Source organism: Boleophthalmus pectinirostris, unplaced genomic scaffold, assembly GCF_026225935.1.
Source record: "Boleophthalmus pectinirostris isolate CB_2022bp ecotype Guang Dong unplaced genomic scaffold, ASM2622593v1 HiC_scaffold_15, whole genome shotgun sequence".
Taxonomy (NCBI): Eukaryota; Metazoa; Chordata; class Actinopteri; order Gobiiformes; family Gobiidae; genus Boleophthalmus; species Boleophthalmus pectinirostris.
Window position 1 is genome coordinate 26,145,420 of NW_026571070.1, and position 16,319 is coordinate 26,161,738.

The 16,319-nt window shown below is 40.4% G+C and overlaps 1 protein-coding gene across 1 annotated transcript in view; it reads left to right on the plus strand.

Annotated features, from left to right (window-relative positions):
• The window catches only part of si:dkey-192l18.9 (F-box/LRR-repeat protein 7), a 49,689-nt gene extending 35,435 nt beyond the window's left edge, over positions 1–14,254 (plus strand). The window contains 4 exon segments of the mRNA XM_020930771.2: positions 5,365–5,703; positions 6,393–6,477; positions 6,479–6,666; positions 10,394–14,254. Of these exon segments, the coding sequence (XP_020786430.2) occupies positions 5,365–5,703; positions 6,393–6,477; positions 6,479–6,666; positions 10,394–11,130 (1,349 nt within the window). The 3' untranslated portion in view covers positions 11,131–14,254.
• Positions 14,255–16,319: the final 2,065 nt, after the last annotated feature.

A 16,319-nucleotide genomic window follows, 5' to 3' on the forward strand; every position in this document is an offset into this window, starting at 1 on the left:
ATGCTTTTTATTTGCTTTGGGCTTGTTTTTTGTTCACATGCAGAAGTTGTTGATTTGTAAAATGTATAATAATGTATAATAAGCATTGCATTCTTAAAACTTCTTGAATTGTGACATTTAAAGCTGAATTAAGTACCTCTGAGCTCCCCCTGCAGCGCTGTCAGGGAGCAGACTCAATGTGCCTTTTTTTCTTTTTTCTTTCTTGAATTAAGGCAGTATAATCACATAAAAACTAACATTACCTGATTATTTTTTTTTGAAAGAGCTGTTTTTCTGCACAGAGACAGTCCTGTTTAGCCAGGACTGACTATTATGATTAATGAGGTAAAAATGCCCAACAGATGGAACAATTGGAACAATTTATTGTGTGTACATTTTCTTTGAACTACTGGGAAATGTGTGGTTGTTTTTTGGCTGTATGATAAGATTTGAGCTGTAGAAGTCTATGTTGGTACGAGAGAGCAACAGTGGACTTCAATCCACCGTACATCTCCTTCTCAAAGCGTCTAACCACTTCTTTGAGGATAGAGAGGTACAGATCTTAGCCAGAGAAAATAATTGGTCTGAGAGGGGAGTTTAAGAGGCTACTTGTGTTAGGAAAGACCATTTTTGAACAGAAATGGAGAGTTCAAACATCATCTTTCTCCGATTTACAATTCCATCCTCAGATCTAAATCAAAACAGTGAAAACAACAGGGATAGCCTGTATGCTCAGAGGTTTGAAAGCACCCATCAGAATGATTCTGCTAATATGACTCAGGCAAAGTCCCCACTTAGTGCAGTTCAATAGATAAGCAGAAACTGTTAATAAGTAGGTATGTTATTTTCAGAGTAGTTTCAGTGTAGTTAGCTCCTCCCTTTAGGCAGTGTTCAACAGCCTCTGACCAGAACTGAAGAAGCAGCTTGGATGAGCTGCAAACATATTTGATCCAAAAAACTTTAGTCCAGTTGACAGAATTGAATTTCTCCTTTGCGATGGTTTCATTCTGCTGTTTATTTATTGTAGCCATGATTTTTTAACAATATTGTACATTTAGAGAACTTTTGTGGTTTAGGTTTTCTGTTGGGTTTTTGTGCCTGTGGTATAAATTAGTTTTAGTATAATTGTTTAGCGTCTATATTTACTTCAGCAATATATCAAATTTCAAATTGTATTATCGTGACAGCACTATATGCACCATCATCCAAACCATTGTACTAAAAAATGCAATTTAATGCACATGCAATGTTACACATACTGTCAATATATAGCGGAAATATATAGAGGGAAGCTAGCAAAACGTTTATTTTCCTCATTAGCGCACAGCTTTCAAGGTTGAGCTGCTATGGACACGCACAGATCTAGAATTGTGGTCCCCTCCTGCTCCATCTGTATTGAAGAATGAGCTTATTACTCATACACTGATTAATAAAGAGCCAAAATAGATAAAAGTAAATCCTATTAACACCAGGCTTTATTCTTCTAACAGCTGTGTGAACAAAGTCACTTGAAGCTGCACTTGTGTATGTCTACACTTGATTAGAAGCAGTGTGATTTCCTGGCCTTGCAGTTCTTCTCTGATCAGTGACACATGTAATTGCACTGTTTGGAATTTGTGTCTCAGCCAGTGGCAGTATTTCTGTCTTCTATTCACACTCCATTGTACTAAGCACTTAGAGCCACATAAGTCACAATTGAATGACCCGTGTTCCATCTTTTTCCATTTAATTGTAAACCCATACCTAAGCATGCTACTGTTACTGTGCAGAAATGGCTTAGTGCCTTGGCGGATGTCTGTGTTCAATAATGACAAGACATACCAAAGATTTCAGCTTTCTGAGTCCATTTCAAATGATCCCAAGCTGTATCCGTGTTTGATACCATTTGTGTTAAAGGTGCATTGTGTAACTTTTCTGGATAAGGGTCGGTCACTGTTTGTGTCCATGTTGCCATTGCTTTGCTTTGTATGTTCCACAGTATGGCATTAAACTTATCTATCTCCATGGAGACAAACAGGTGACAACACAGGATCAAGAGTTAAGTCTTAACAAATACTTAAGTAAGTATTACACAGCAGGGGGTAGAGTAGTAAATGTGTACTCAAGTAAGATTTAAAAATAATATTATTAAAATTTTAAGTAGAAGAGCAAAAATTTGACAAACTAAATAATATCTAAAGGAGTGGTGCAATAAACAAATGTTTAAATCATGTCATAGTGTTGACAGCTTTTTGTCAGCTCTTGTAGATTTACTGACAGCGGGAAGAGTAACCAAAGTTTTTACTCAAGTAAGAGTACTGCTACTTCTATATAAATATTACCCAAATAACAGTAAAGATATGCTGCTCGAAAATAACTCTAAAAAATACAATTTCATCAAAAAGTTACTGAAGTAAATAGCAAATATAAGTACTCAGCACCTCTGGTATTATAGTTCAGTTTGTGAGCTTTTGGATGTCAGCTACACGTTTTAAACTAGCATTATCACCTCTAGTGCTCCTCTGAGAGAAAGGAAAGGAAAAGTAGTCCCCATAAACTAAACACTGATCTAATATGTTAGAGCAATGTGCTTGCGATTAATTCCCATGGTGACAGCACAGAGCAGTGCATTGGTTTTGTAGGAAATCAGCTGCATGTCAGTGAGTGCATGACCAATGAAGATTTTTGTGCGTGTGGACTGGAGTGTAGAGACAGCTGATTCTGGGACCGTCGTGAAGACAAGTGTCCCACAGATGTTTATTCCAGATGTTGGACAGCTCTTCCTCTCAGCTCGTCTCCAATGACTTCCACAGACCTCTGAGACATGTCCTCCCCGTGCAGCGTTAGGTTCTAAATGCTCCTCAAGTGTGCCTTAAATACTTGGTCGTATCCGAATGGTTTCATGTCACAAATCCGTTCTGCTGCCAGTAAACAAGTCAATTTGGGCTCCAAAGAAGTGGAAGATTTCTCAGTATCTGCTAAAAGTTATTAGAGATTAGTCATGCTAATTTGAAAAGATTAAAAAGCTAAAGGAAGTTTTGTTTTTAGGTGTAATTTCAAGTTGGTATTTAAATACCAACTGCTAATATTATTACTTTTACTAGAAGTACTTTTAGGACTTTTTCACCATGCAACCCTAATTCTTAAAGTGGGGTCATTTTACTTCTGTGGCTGCTAACATGTAACATATTGAGATGACCATGTTACCTTTTATTATTTTGAAAAAGCAATTTTTTGTCTTAAAAACTGGTCATACATTTACTGCACATCACATTAGGTTTGTTAAGTTGATGTGTACAGTTGTGTATCATGTTTTTGTATATTTATGGAGAATTGTCTTGTGAGAGCATGGGTGACGTAAGCTTATGACTGAGCATTCACAGAATCTTACAGCTAACCCCAAGGAGGGCTCGTATAGGGCCCCACTTACTTACTGAAACATGCAAGGATGGCATCTAAAGCCTCTTCAAGAATGTTTTTGATGGGGAACAATGGTTTAACATGGTAGACAGCTAAAAAAAAAAAAAAAAAAGATTTTGCATAATATCCCCTCTGTAGTGTGTTTATGTAAACAGTCCAAAACGTAATACAGCAGTGCAAGTTTGAGAAGTGAGAGGAGGAAAAGACAGGCTTTTTATTGACTTTTATTGGAGTGTTAGATATTGTTAACTCAGTGGAAAAACTATCCACAATGTATGTCTTGAGGAAGATACTATCTATATACAGTATATACTGCACATGTATACTCAATTATAGCAACATCTAAAAAGGTTTGTCTGTTTACTTTGCAAACCGCTCCTAGGCTGCCCACGGTGCAAGTTTAAAGGGTGACTTCATCCATGTGACTCCCTGAAATGCTAGTTCGCAAAGCCTATCAATCCTGCCCGATGGACACAGTGAAGACTAACACTATGAAACTCCACAGTCCATCTGATACAGGGTCTGTGTGACAGTTACTACGGCAACAACAAGATAACCCACACTTTATTACGTCAACCAGCTGAAATCCCTGGAAACTCCTTTTCATGGATGAGATAGCATAGTGGCATTGTCTCTGCCAGTTGTTATTTTGATTAATTGAGTCCATTTGAGTTTCTAAAAAGAGCGTAATGGAAAATCTAATGACAACAGACGTAATATATATTCTAATAGATTCATGTTTGTAGGTTACATGATTAGACTAGGCTTCTATTCGGTTACATTGAGTCTTATCCTTGTTTTTAAAGCATAGAGTAGCCAAATGCTCTACTCAGGTAAGAATGTTTTTTCAAAATAATATTACTCAAGTAGAAGTGCAAAGTAGTAGCAGTAGGAGTAAAACACCATTTAAGAAAAGTATTACTCAAATAACAGTAAATGAAAGAGTAACTGTGACATAACATTTAAAAGTTAATGTAAATGGAAGGACAACATATTTTAAAATGCTCTTTTTTTCAAAGGATAAACACAAAATCTGATCAACTCTAAATCATATCTGAAGACCACAAATTTACTCAAGTATGAATAGGCTTACTGTTACTTCAAACTAAATATTAATCAAGTAAGAGTAAAAGTATGGTGTTGAAAAACTATTGAAAAATGAACTTTCTTTCTATAGCCTTCCCCTCATTCTACTACTCTATTTACTCTTTGTTATTAAGAGTGTGTTTCGTAGCAACATTTTACTTTGAGTTTGCAGCTTCTTAGCCATTTCATCACGCTCCAATCCCCACTGTTGATTAGTTGTTTAGATAGAGAAATGTGCGAATTTGACACTTTTTCTAAATTATTCCCAGATAAAACTAAATTCATGCCACTTGAGCACTTCTTAATTCACTGCACACATTTTAGACATTTCCTTTGTCTATCATCACAGAAGGTTTAGGAATCTGGGTATATACCACATAACAATTATTTGATTACTGCATTAGTTGATTTCAATTATAGATTTGTTTTGATTAATTGATTAAAGGTCCTATATTACACAAAATGGATTCTTGTGAGCTTTAAGTCTTGTTATAGTGTTTCTTCATCAAAAACAGACCTAGAGTTGTGTTTTTTCATTCACACATGTTTGAGTAACTCTTTATTGTTAGTCTCTCTACATCTCCAAAGATCAAAATCCTCTGTTCCAAGACTGCAAATTTTCTCATGACTTATGACTGAGTGAAGTTGCATGGAGTTTAAAAACACAGTGGAGCATTTCCTGTATTACATGGCATCACAAAATGGAACAGTGTTTTCAGTTTAAGAGAAGCACCAAAATATGCAGGGTTTGTGTGTTTAACATGTGTGAATGAAACAAAACACAACTCCAGGTCTGTTGGTGATGAGGAAACAGATCATAAAATATTGTAATTTGGGACCTAAAATACAAACAAATGAATTAAATTGTATGTAATTGTTATCTTTGTCATTTTTCTCCAGGTCTTGACTCCAGCACACGCACCCTTAGCACCCCCAGCCCTGGTCTGATCCTCCCTTCCAAGTCCTCCTCCCTCTCCTCTCCGGCTCTGTCCAGTAACGGCCATGAGACAAACTCCTCCTCTTCGTCATCCGCTGTTGCTGAGACCGTTGCTGTGGTACACCCTCACCCAGGCACCCGCTCCAGACCCTCCAAATCACACCACCTCCATGCGCCCATAGACCTGCTGCCCGACCACACCCTCCTCCAGATCTTCTCCCACCTGCCCACCAACCAGCTTTGTCGATGTGCCCGCGTGTGCCGCCGCTGGTACAACCTGGCCTGGGACCCTCGCCTCTGGGGTACGGCACAGTGGGGGGTATTATGATGTCAAAGTGTTATAATATAGTTTAACAGTAATATTTTATAGTACTACTGTTATTATCTTAGAAATGTTTTTTATACCGTGGCACTGGAACAAAAAATATACTGTATTTTTCGGACTATAAGGCGCACTTAAAATCCTTTAATTTTCGACAGTGTGTGTTATAATCCGGTGCACCTTATGTATTCATTCTGGTTGTCAAAATGTTATAGTACAACTTTGGTAAGCTACCAAGCTGCACCGCTTGATGGATTGCCAGAGCATTATGGCTACTGTAGTCAGGAGCCTTGCGTAGTAAGTTGTGTCCTTTAGTCTGACAGAAGCTGAGCGCATCAGACCGTATTTTTTCAGAGCTTGTAGATATGATGCATATTATGCAAATGAGCCATGTGGCTTTAAGTTTTGTTTCTGTAAAATGTACACAAATGTGTGCAAAGCTGCATTAAACACATTATTACTCAATCTATATTTGAGTTCTCCTCGTAGGATTTATATATATATATATATATATATATATATATATATAAACAAACTTGTTATCCGCCCACATTCATGCCAGGAAGGAGAGTTACGTCATGATCTGCCAGTGAATCATGGATGCCTGGGCTAAGGGATCAGTCTCAAGTAAAAATTCTGGTACAGCAATTTAAACATTTCTATCCCTAGGTACGGTTCGTCTGACTGGAGAGTTGCTTCACGTGGACAGGGCCATCCGGGTTCTTACTCACCGGCTTTGTCAGGACACCCCCAACGTGTCTGACCCTGGAGACGGTCATCGTGAACGGCTGTAAGAGGCTAACCGACCGCGGGCTACATGTGCTCGCACAGTGCTGCCCCGAGCTGCGCCGCCTGGAGGTGGGAGGCTGTTACAACATCTCCAACGAGGCCGTGTTTGAGGTGGTCTCCAGATGCCCCAACCTAGAGCACTTAAACCTGTCAGGTAAATACATGGACTTAGGGTTTCTTAGTTTGTTGTTTATGTGTTATGTAAGTGAATCTGATCTTAATCATATATTTGAGCCAATGAAAAAATTAAGAAAAAGTAGCCTTATCTATTGGTTTCAGTAATAAACACAGTATGCTTATTCTTATGTTCACTAGCAAGGACCACGCCAACAACAACATAGAGTGAAGAAGTGATAATGTACGAGGCGGGGTGTAGATGGCTGGTTTGAGACTCTAGGTGGGGGCTCCGTCTCAATCTTTGGTTGGCCCAGACGGAGCGGGATCCCTCTCGTAGCTGTCTGGCTGAAAGATGAACAAGATAGGGGATGGGAGGGTGGGATCGAGTCAGCCGAGACAAACTGGGATGATGGGAAAGGCTGCTACAAATTTCTGGGAAGCTTCTGGGAAATTAGAGGTGTGGTCGAGGTGAGTTGAGGGAAATAACCCCTTAACGCCTGAATTTATATAGATGTATATAAAAATGTTTTGTGTTTATTTTTGCCTCTCCTCGGGGTCACATTGACCCGAAGACATTTTTTTTCCCTTCCCGCTCTCTTGGGGCAAGTCAATCAGACCCCAAAATTTATTTTCTCGCCTGGAGAGAATTCATTTGAAAATAATTGTTTGGGTCTGATTGACCCACTCCAAAAAAGTGGGAAGGAAAAAATTTTTTTCTTCGAGTCACTGTGACCCAGAGGAGAGAGTGAGGGTTAAGTAGATGGTAAATTAAGAGATTATTAATTTGACTATAGCAAAAAAAAAAAAAAAAAGAAATAGAAATGAGGGTATGTTGAAAATTTACGGCAACTAGAAACAAGTGCTTGCCAAAGGTTCTTAGGACGATACTGCATATGCACTAACCAGCACTGGGGAATGCAGCCGCTAACTTGGCTTATATCTTGATACAGTTTGTTGCATATTTGTGACAATCGACGTTAAGGGGTTAAATTTATCTAGCTAGTTAACACTGAGTTCATTATCTTTTTTGCATTATCTTACTTCCCTTTCCTCACATATGTCTGTAACTTGACTTGGTAACATCATGTACTTTACCTCATGGAGATAGATACATTTAATGCCATACTGTGAAACATTCTTGGCAAAGCAACATCTCCATGGAGACAAGCAGGTGGCATAGTGCACAGTAACAAATGAGTCTGTATTGAACTCCCACAGATATGACATGAAATAGCTCTGAGAAAAGTGCAATATTTTTCACATTTAGGGATTACGTAATTCTCTGTGCTACTATTCTCCTGATAAATATGAAACATGTCAGATGTATGGACTTTTATGATCACCGTAATCCAAATTCCCCCTATGCATGTAAAAATCTCTAATGTCTAATAGCTGCAGGTGGGCTCTATAAGTTTAGTGAGGGACTGGACTGGAGCTGACGTCATGTGGACTGTACCTACAAATCCTTCTCCTCCTCTCTCCTCCTCTCTTCTCCTCTCTCCTCCTCCCTCCTCCTCTCTCCTCCTCCCTCCTCCTCCCTCCTTCTCTGTCGTTTGTCCTGAAGCTGGTAAAAGCATTAGGCCCGTGGAGAGACTTTGCCAACCTGCAGATCCCATGTGGAAGTGAAAAGTGTTTGAGCTGAAAATGGAGAGAGAGAAAGGAGAGAAAAGGGGAGAGAGCATAGAGGAGAAGAGAGAGAGAAGGAGAGAAAGGGGGAGAGGGCATGTGAGAGGAGACGGAGACAGAGAGCCAAAAGGTGGAGAAAGGGGAGTGAGAGTGAGCAGAAAAGGAGAAAAAAAGGGGGAGAGAATGAATGAAAGAAGAAGAGAGAGGAAGGAAAGACTAGAGAGGTAGAATGAGAGAGAGGAGAGATGGAAGAAGAGAGTAGAAGAAAAGAGGGGCAGAAGGGTAGAGAAAGAGAAGAGGAAAAGTGAGGAAGAATGACAGAGCTGAGAGAAAAATGGGAGTGCAGAGAGAGAGAGAATAAAAATATAGAAACAAAAAGAAATCGAAAGAAAGCACAGGGAGAAAGAGAGTCAAGTAAGTGGAGAAATGGTGACTCAGACAACAAGGAGAGAGAGAGAGAGAGAGAGAGAGAAGAAATCAGGAGAAGAGAGCAGACAGGGGGGAGGAAAAAGAGCAATAGAGAAGGATAGGAATATGAACAAGAGAGAGCATATAGAAGGAAAAGTAAGATGTGTAGCGGAAGAAAGAGAGCCAAAAGAGAAGGGGGGAGAGAGAAGTGAAGAAATAAGAGGAAGAGAGAATGAGACACCTTAACATACAGAGAGCAGAGAGAGAGAGAGAGAGGAGGAGAGAGAGGAATAAGCGAGGGAGAGCATACAAAACGAGAGGATGAGGAGAGAGAGCAGAGTGAATGATGGAGTGAAGGAGACGGCCTGTTGCTTTCATTAAGCCATTGACACAAATAGTGAGCTGTAGCACTGTCTGCACCATTACCATCAGGAAGTCTGCTTCTGTTGAGTAAAAATAGTCGCAATAATGAAATCAAGAGCTTTTGTAACTGGAAGGGACATTAAGGCCTATGAGTTTTTTGTAAACCTTATCCAGTTTTGTTTTTGAGGCTGTACAAAGTGTTCCTGCTGCAGACTTCATGTGGAGCAGAGCGTACTGTGGCTGTGATTAGCACGCTCTCCTCTGCCAGGCCTTTAACTATTGTGGAAATGTCGAAGAAGTCAAAGATTTGTCTATTTATTTATTATATTGCTAGTGTCATCCACCATCCTGGTTAAAGGACTCATAAAGGCAGATAGCAAGAGGTTTTAACATATATAGGACTGTTTAAGACCATCATTTGAAAATCATAAGTAAGTGTTTTTATTTAAATAGCGCTTTTCACAGACATATATCACAAAGACTCTTTACAGAGCATTATTAATTCACTCCATACCCGGTGGTAGTAAACTACTAATGTAGCCACAGATGCCCAGGGGCAGATCAATCTGTGCCATCGGCCACTTACATACATATTACAAACCATGTTACTTATCACAGTTTTTGTCAGTACATGTTTTCAAATAAGGGACACTCTCTTACCCCATTGGCAGATTTTGATTGAAATAAGAATTATTATAATAGTCAGAAAAATACTAAGGCAAAACCATGGAACTTTCTAGAGGTGGCACGCATGATCCCATGTAAATACATGTAAATGTAAATACATTTTTATGTCATACTGTGGAGGATTATACGTAAGGAACAACATTTCAATGGAGAGAGTCAGGTTTGTGTACCTATTTTATGGCTAAAACATGGAACTTTAACAAGTCAATAGTAATTCAATCCTTGTCAGTAAATTTATTTATTTGATTGGGACAGAGCATGTTAATGAACAAACATGACACAACATGAATGTAAACACACCGGATTGTAGCCTAAAGCTCAAAATTCTAAATAAGACATATTTTTTCAGGTACTCATATAACTATTTTACTTTTTAACTTTTTTAAAGCAGCGTAACACTAGTCTATTAAAGATACCATCTGCATTTAATTTTTTTCACCAGCATGGCAGATGGCAGATATGAAGGCCCTTCACCTGGCCTTTGTTCAGACTCACCTGTGCTCTCTCGTCTTCGTTTGTCAGACCAAATCTGGCACACTATCAGACTGCAATAACATAGAAAGTAGGTTGATAGGGCAGGCCAGCCAGTCTAAATACAGACGGTAGCTTTAACATATGTCCTTCCTGCGCCATTCCACCATCCCACTTATTTGCTGACCCTTCTTCTACTCTCTTTCCAGGCTGCTCCAAAGTGACATGCATCAGTCTCACCCCGGAGGCCACCATGCAGCTGTCTCCCCTCCACGGCCAGCAGATCTCCATCCACTTTCTGGACATGACCGACTGCTTCTCCCTGGAGGACGAGGGCCTCCGCACCATCGCCTCCCACTGCCCGCGCCTCACCCACCTCTACCTGCGGCGCTGTACCCGCTTGACCGACGAAGCCCTGCGCCACCTGTCCCTCCACTGCCCATCCATCCGCGAGCTCAGCCTCAGCGACTGCCGTTTGGTCGGGGACTTTGGTCTCCGAGAAGTCGCCCGTCTTGAAGGATGCTTGCGGTACCTTAGCGTCGCCCACTGCACTCGAATCACAGACGTCGGGATCCGCTACGTCGCCCGCTACTGCCCCAGACTGCGCTACCTGAACGCTAGGGGTTGCGAAGGGCTGACGGATCACGGTTTGGGGCACCTTGCAAGGAGCTGCTCGAAGTTGAAGTCTTTGGATGTAGGGAAGTGTCCGTTGGTTTCGGACAGCGGGTTGGAGCAGCTAGCGATGTACTGCCAAGGACTGAGGCGCGTAAGCTTGAGGGCGTGCGAGAGCGTTTCCGGGAGAGGACTCAAAGCCTTAGCAGCGAACTGTTGTGAGCTGCAGCTTCTGAACGTGCAGGAGTGCGAGGTGTCTCCGGAGGCGCTGAAGTTCGTGAGACGCCATTGTCGCCGGTGCGTCATCGAGCACACCAACCCGGCGTTTTACTAAAGGGAGACTGAAATGGAGAAGACTTTGGCGAGGACAAGTGGATGTTGTGTTATTCCTGCTACAACTTTGGACGAACTGAGGGGTATTCCATAAAATGTTTGTAAGAAAGTCAGATTTGTATTGTCAATAGATAAATCTTTTTAAATGTATCAGTAATCATAATTTTGGAGATTTACATGTCTGCATTGCAAACAATATCTACATACACACGGCAGAACAGTTTTTAAAGGTAGTCATCTGGACACTTGCGGGAATAAATAATTTTCAGTCAGAAGTTTTTGGTCTGAAAAGCTAACTTCAGATCGAAAATGACTGCCAGGTGAGAAGTGCAACATCTCATTTTCAGAAACCAGGTCAGATTACTCCCTTTGAAATCCTTTTCTACCATGAACCACTCCAGGATGAAGGAAGGATTACACCGACTTGCATTCAGAAAATACTTTTAACTTTGACTAGCTTTAAATTTGTAGCAAATTTTTTGTCAGTGTAGTAGGAAAGTATTAGCCTGATTCATCAGCCAGTTTCAGTTCCTGAAAACCGTCTGACCTCGCAGAATTAGTATTCGTTTCCTCGACAGTAGGCGGGTACTTTTTTTTAACCAGTCGCTGCTATTTGGTCATGACGTGATGTAATGCGTTGCTAACGGGGCAAACTGGTATATTATGGCTTTTCCCATATCCTGTAGGAAGAAGAAGGGCAATAATGTCATTCCCCTTGATAAAATTAACCTTTGTTCCGGTTTTAAATCCTTGATCTCAGGAATCGTTGCCAACACAGAATGTATGGCTCTCCGCTGATTGGCTGGTGGCCAAACTCGCACTTCTGGGCTTTTTGCAAACCATCTAGTGTATTCCGATTCCTGACCTAGTCGCTGGAGAGAAATTAAATTGAGCGGAGGCACTAGGTGGCGCTAGCTTGGCTAAGAAAGAGTGTCATCTTGGTTGAAATAAGTAAAATGCCAGTGGTTTAGATATGTCAATATAATCCCTTCCTTTCATTTGTCCAGGAGGGGTCCAAAGTAGTAAATGTTTCAAAGACTGAAACATCTCAACTTCGCAACTTTTGTCCAGATGTTTAGCTTTGAAAAATTGCTATAATTACTTGGAAATTAGGCCTTAACTGCTCAAATACTCAAGGAATTCAGAGCATTTTTATATTTAATTTGAGTGAGCTACAAACACTGAGCCCAAGGCCTGTTTCAGTGATGGCCAAACAAGTTATTTATAGTTTGTTTGCACCAAGAACAGCAAAGACATTCTGGTGAGAACAAATTATTATTGAGATGGTGAATTGAAAGACATGCAAAACAAAGATTTATGGAATACCCCTCTAATGTCAGAAAACACATATGGTTGTTGATACTTTTTCCACAAACCTTCCGTAGAATGTATTTAACATATTTATCTGTAAAAAGTCCATTCATTTCTTCATATTGTCCACTTCACATTAGTTATTATTGTTACATTGAGCACTGGGTACCGCTGTGTTACCATTTAAATCATTGTAATATATTTTATCAACTGTCTTCATCACTATAATAACATAATCATATTTTATACAGCTATTTATAAATGTAGCGACAAAGCAGCAGTAACTAGACCAGCAATGTACAGTGTTACCATATGCACTTTATGTAATTGTGCCGACAATCACTTCAACGGAGCTCCAAGCGGACGACTGTAGCCCCATTCACACATGCAGCCTGACCCGGGAATTTACCTGCATTTTGCCAAAACGGTGTCATGTGTGAACAAAGCCAGAACTGATTTACCTTCATTTTTGAACCGGCAGTTGCTGGGTAAATCACCAGGAATTGTGTAACCAGGTGGTAGGTTACAGCCAGGTGTCCGCTGCGATTTTGCCGTCTTCCATAAATAGATTTGAGTTTTGGAAAAATCTTCAGTTGTGGCTCAAAACTGTGGATCATATGTGTCGGAGTGAGATAATGACAGAGATCAAACTTTGAACTTAGTACGACCACAGACGACTTACCGCTGATATCAAGCATGTATTGTATTTTCTGCACTAATGGGCCTCTGGATTATAAGGCGCACTGTCATTGAATGGTCTATTTTGGAACTTTTTTCACAAACTGCACCAGATTTTAAACGAAACACAACAGTTAGATGGGTCAGTGGGACTTGTTTAGTGCGTTCAGGGTAACTCTTGGCTTTGTTCAATTGTGGTGCGTAGGGAGGGTGCTGTCTGGGACCGCTGGATTGTCGGCGTGTTCTCAGTGACTCAGTTGTTCAGTTGTGGCTCGAAGTGGCACATCGCACTCTATTCCATTCCTCGTCTGCGTGGAGTGATGAGTGTGGCTGCGGGTGTTTTTCACTGCGTGGTCGCTGTCTGCTCCGTGTGTGTTTGTGTGCGCTGCAGGTGGTGCTGCTTTGTAGTTTACTGAAGTCGTGCTGGGACACTCAAGTGCATTTGTGTATAGGGTGCTGTGGATTGCGGGGCACGCTGTCGTTTTTTGATGGGGTTGGAGGCTTATGAGTGCGCCCTATGGTGCGGAAAATACGGTATATATATATTTTTGAGTCTTGGTTGCAGAGTGAGCCCTTGTCTTGCTGCGTCTGTGGTCAACAATTGCTTCAGTAATTGCTTCAAAGTAACAGCAGCATAGCTCTCTTGTGATTGGGGCCATCTCTCCTCATCTTTTTCCATTACGTTTAGCCTACTAACCTTTACAAATACAGAAACACTGCTAACATGTACTAGTCTCAGCTTACCGGTACAATTACAAGCACATTACCGCACAGAGCTTGGAGCCTGATTTCCGCTCCAACAAACTTTAGTCGTAGCCACAACTCGCTGCCGCACATTTTAAACTCTTCACGTCGCGTATACTGACATCCAACAAAAAAAAAAACAAAAACAATTCAATTCAGTGGACATGAGGCTTAAGTGTAACAGAGGAGAGCTGGCAATGTCCTGGGACTGGTGCATGTGTGAATGGGGTCTTTGCTGAGTGTTCTGGCATTTTGTACCTGCCAATTTTCTGGGAACTATGTGTGAAAGGGGCTTTTGTAACTTGTATTTGCCAAGTAGAAACAAGCAGGTATGCAGTGTAGTAAACAGGAACACATTGCAGCTAATACAGTGCCAATAAATGTCTTCAAAGCCCGCCTCCACAACTGTAAGTGTTTTCAATAAGACGTTATAAGACTCTGCTCTAATGTTTACCAGTTGTTAGTGAAATCCAAAAGACATAACATGCTGGAAATTCCATACACAGTTAAAGAATGCAGGCACCTGTTTACAGCAGTAAACAGAAGGGCATGCTTTTCTAATTATTACGTTTGGTGGGTGAGTACTTGTGGTAAATATTTATCATAGTATTACATCCATCAAGTGGCAGTTTGTGAGGACAAGTTGAGGATAAAAAGTTGAAAAATACTATACAGTGTCATGAATACACAAAATTCCACCCAAAATGTGGGGACAAATTGCACACAAGCAATGTATTTTTCGAACGGTTTAAGTATCCATTTAAGAATACGAAGTACTTCAGTATTTTTTTCGTTAAAATATATAATGAAATGCTCCCACACACATAAATAAACAAAAGCATGACACAAAACAATACACTACAACTTCACAAATCTGATGCAATGTGTAGTAGTTTCATTAGCAGGAAGCACACTACATGTCTGTTGTTTGTTGTGGTAGCACTCACACTTTTCAAAACAATAAAAGGCAATATAGTGATCTAAATATATTATGGGTTTAGAATAAATACCTGGGCATGTCCCACTGGGAGGAGGCCCTGGAGAAGACCAAGGACACGCTGGAGGGACTATGTCTAAAATGTTCTACAGCTGTGTGTTGTAGAAGAAATTAGTAGCTTCTGTTGTAGGGAGTATTATAGTTTGATGACATAGACCAAAATGAGAATGAGCTAGCTTCTGTGCTTGGTAGAGCACAGAAGAATTTCTCTAACACTGTGGTTCTCACTGTATGTAATATTTTGGTTTTAAATTTCATAAACGTGACCTGTGTTTCCCCAGATATGAGGTGAACATGTTCCTATCAAGTATAACTTTTAGTAATAATTCGGGACACGCTGGAGGGACTATATCTCTGGGCTGGCCTGGGAATGCCTTGGGGTTCCACTGGAGGAGCTGGAGGAAGTGTCCGGGGTGAGGGAAGTCTGGGAGTCCCTGCTTAGACTGTTGCCCCCACGACCAGGCCTCGGATAAGCGGAAGAAAATGGATGGATGGATGGATGAATGGGTAGAATCAGTATCCCATAGAAGTTGAATACCCACATTTTGAAAGAATATTCATCTCTCCAAAGATTGTAAATGATGGAGTACCTAGGTGGAGGAACAGCCTTTAATCATCATTTTGGGGATTTTGGGTAAATAAACATCTAAACTCTACACACAGGAGGAAATAAATAGTCAAAAAAACCTGTGGATCAGTAGATTTAACCGCTGCACCAACAACATGCTTTATCTGGATTTGAACTACCAACCTTCAGATCAGCGGATAAAGATTCTGCCAACTGCGCTACTGCCCCTTGTGAAATACATGCAAGACCCAAAGTGTTTTACTGTGAGATGACGGTGCTAACTGCTGAAAATGACAAAAGCTGCCTATATATCTGTAGATCTGGAAACATTATAACAATATAACACAACTGCAAACACCACAAATAATATGCTCATTTGAAAAGATGTATTAATTATGTGAAAGATTCAAAAATGCATACCATGTTGTGTATAGTCTTCAAAGCGTTCTGCTAATCTAACCTTGTATAAATCACGTAGAACATACTCTTTCTTTCGGAAATGGACTGATCCTGTTCCAGCCAGAGGGAAATTGAATCTCAATTTGGCAGTGGATGAATGGTAACAATCAGCCTGTAAACATAGTGTAATACAGTGCAGCTGCCAACAGGCCAAAATATGATCAAATGCAACGCCGTAAAAATTCCACCAGGAAGCATAAATGTACAAGAATTTTGGAATTAATGTCGTCTCTTGGAAATGGGCCTAATAAGCACAATAATGGATAAAAGTAAGTATGTGAAGGTGAAGTAAGGACACACGGCACGAGATGGGATAAAAGGTAAGCAGTTAATAATGATTAAACTGTAATGCATTCTTATCTTGACCTTACAGAAGCAAAGATAATTGACTAAAATGTTCTACAGCTGTGTGTTGTAGAAGAAATTAGTAGCT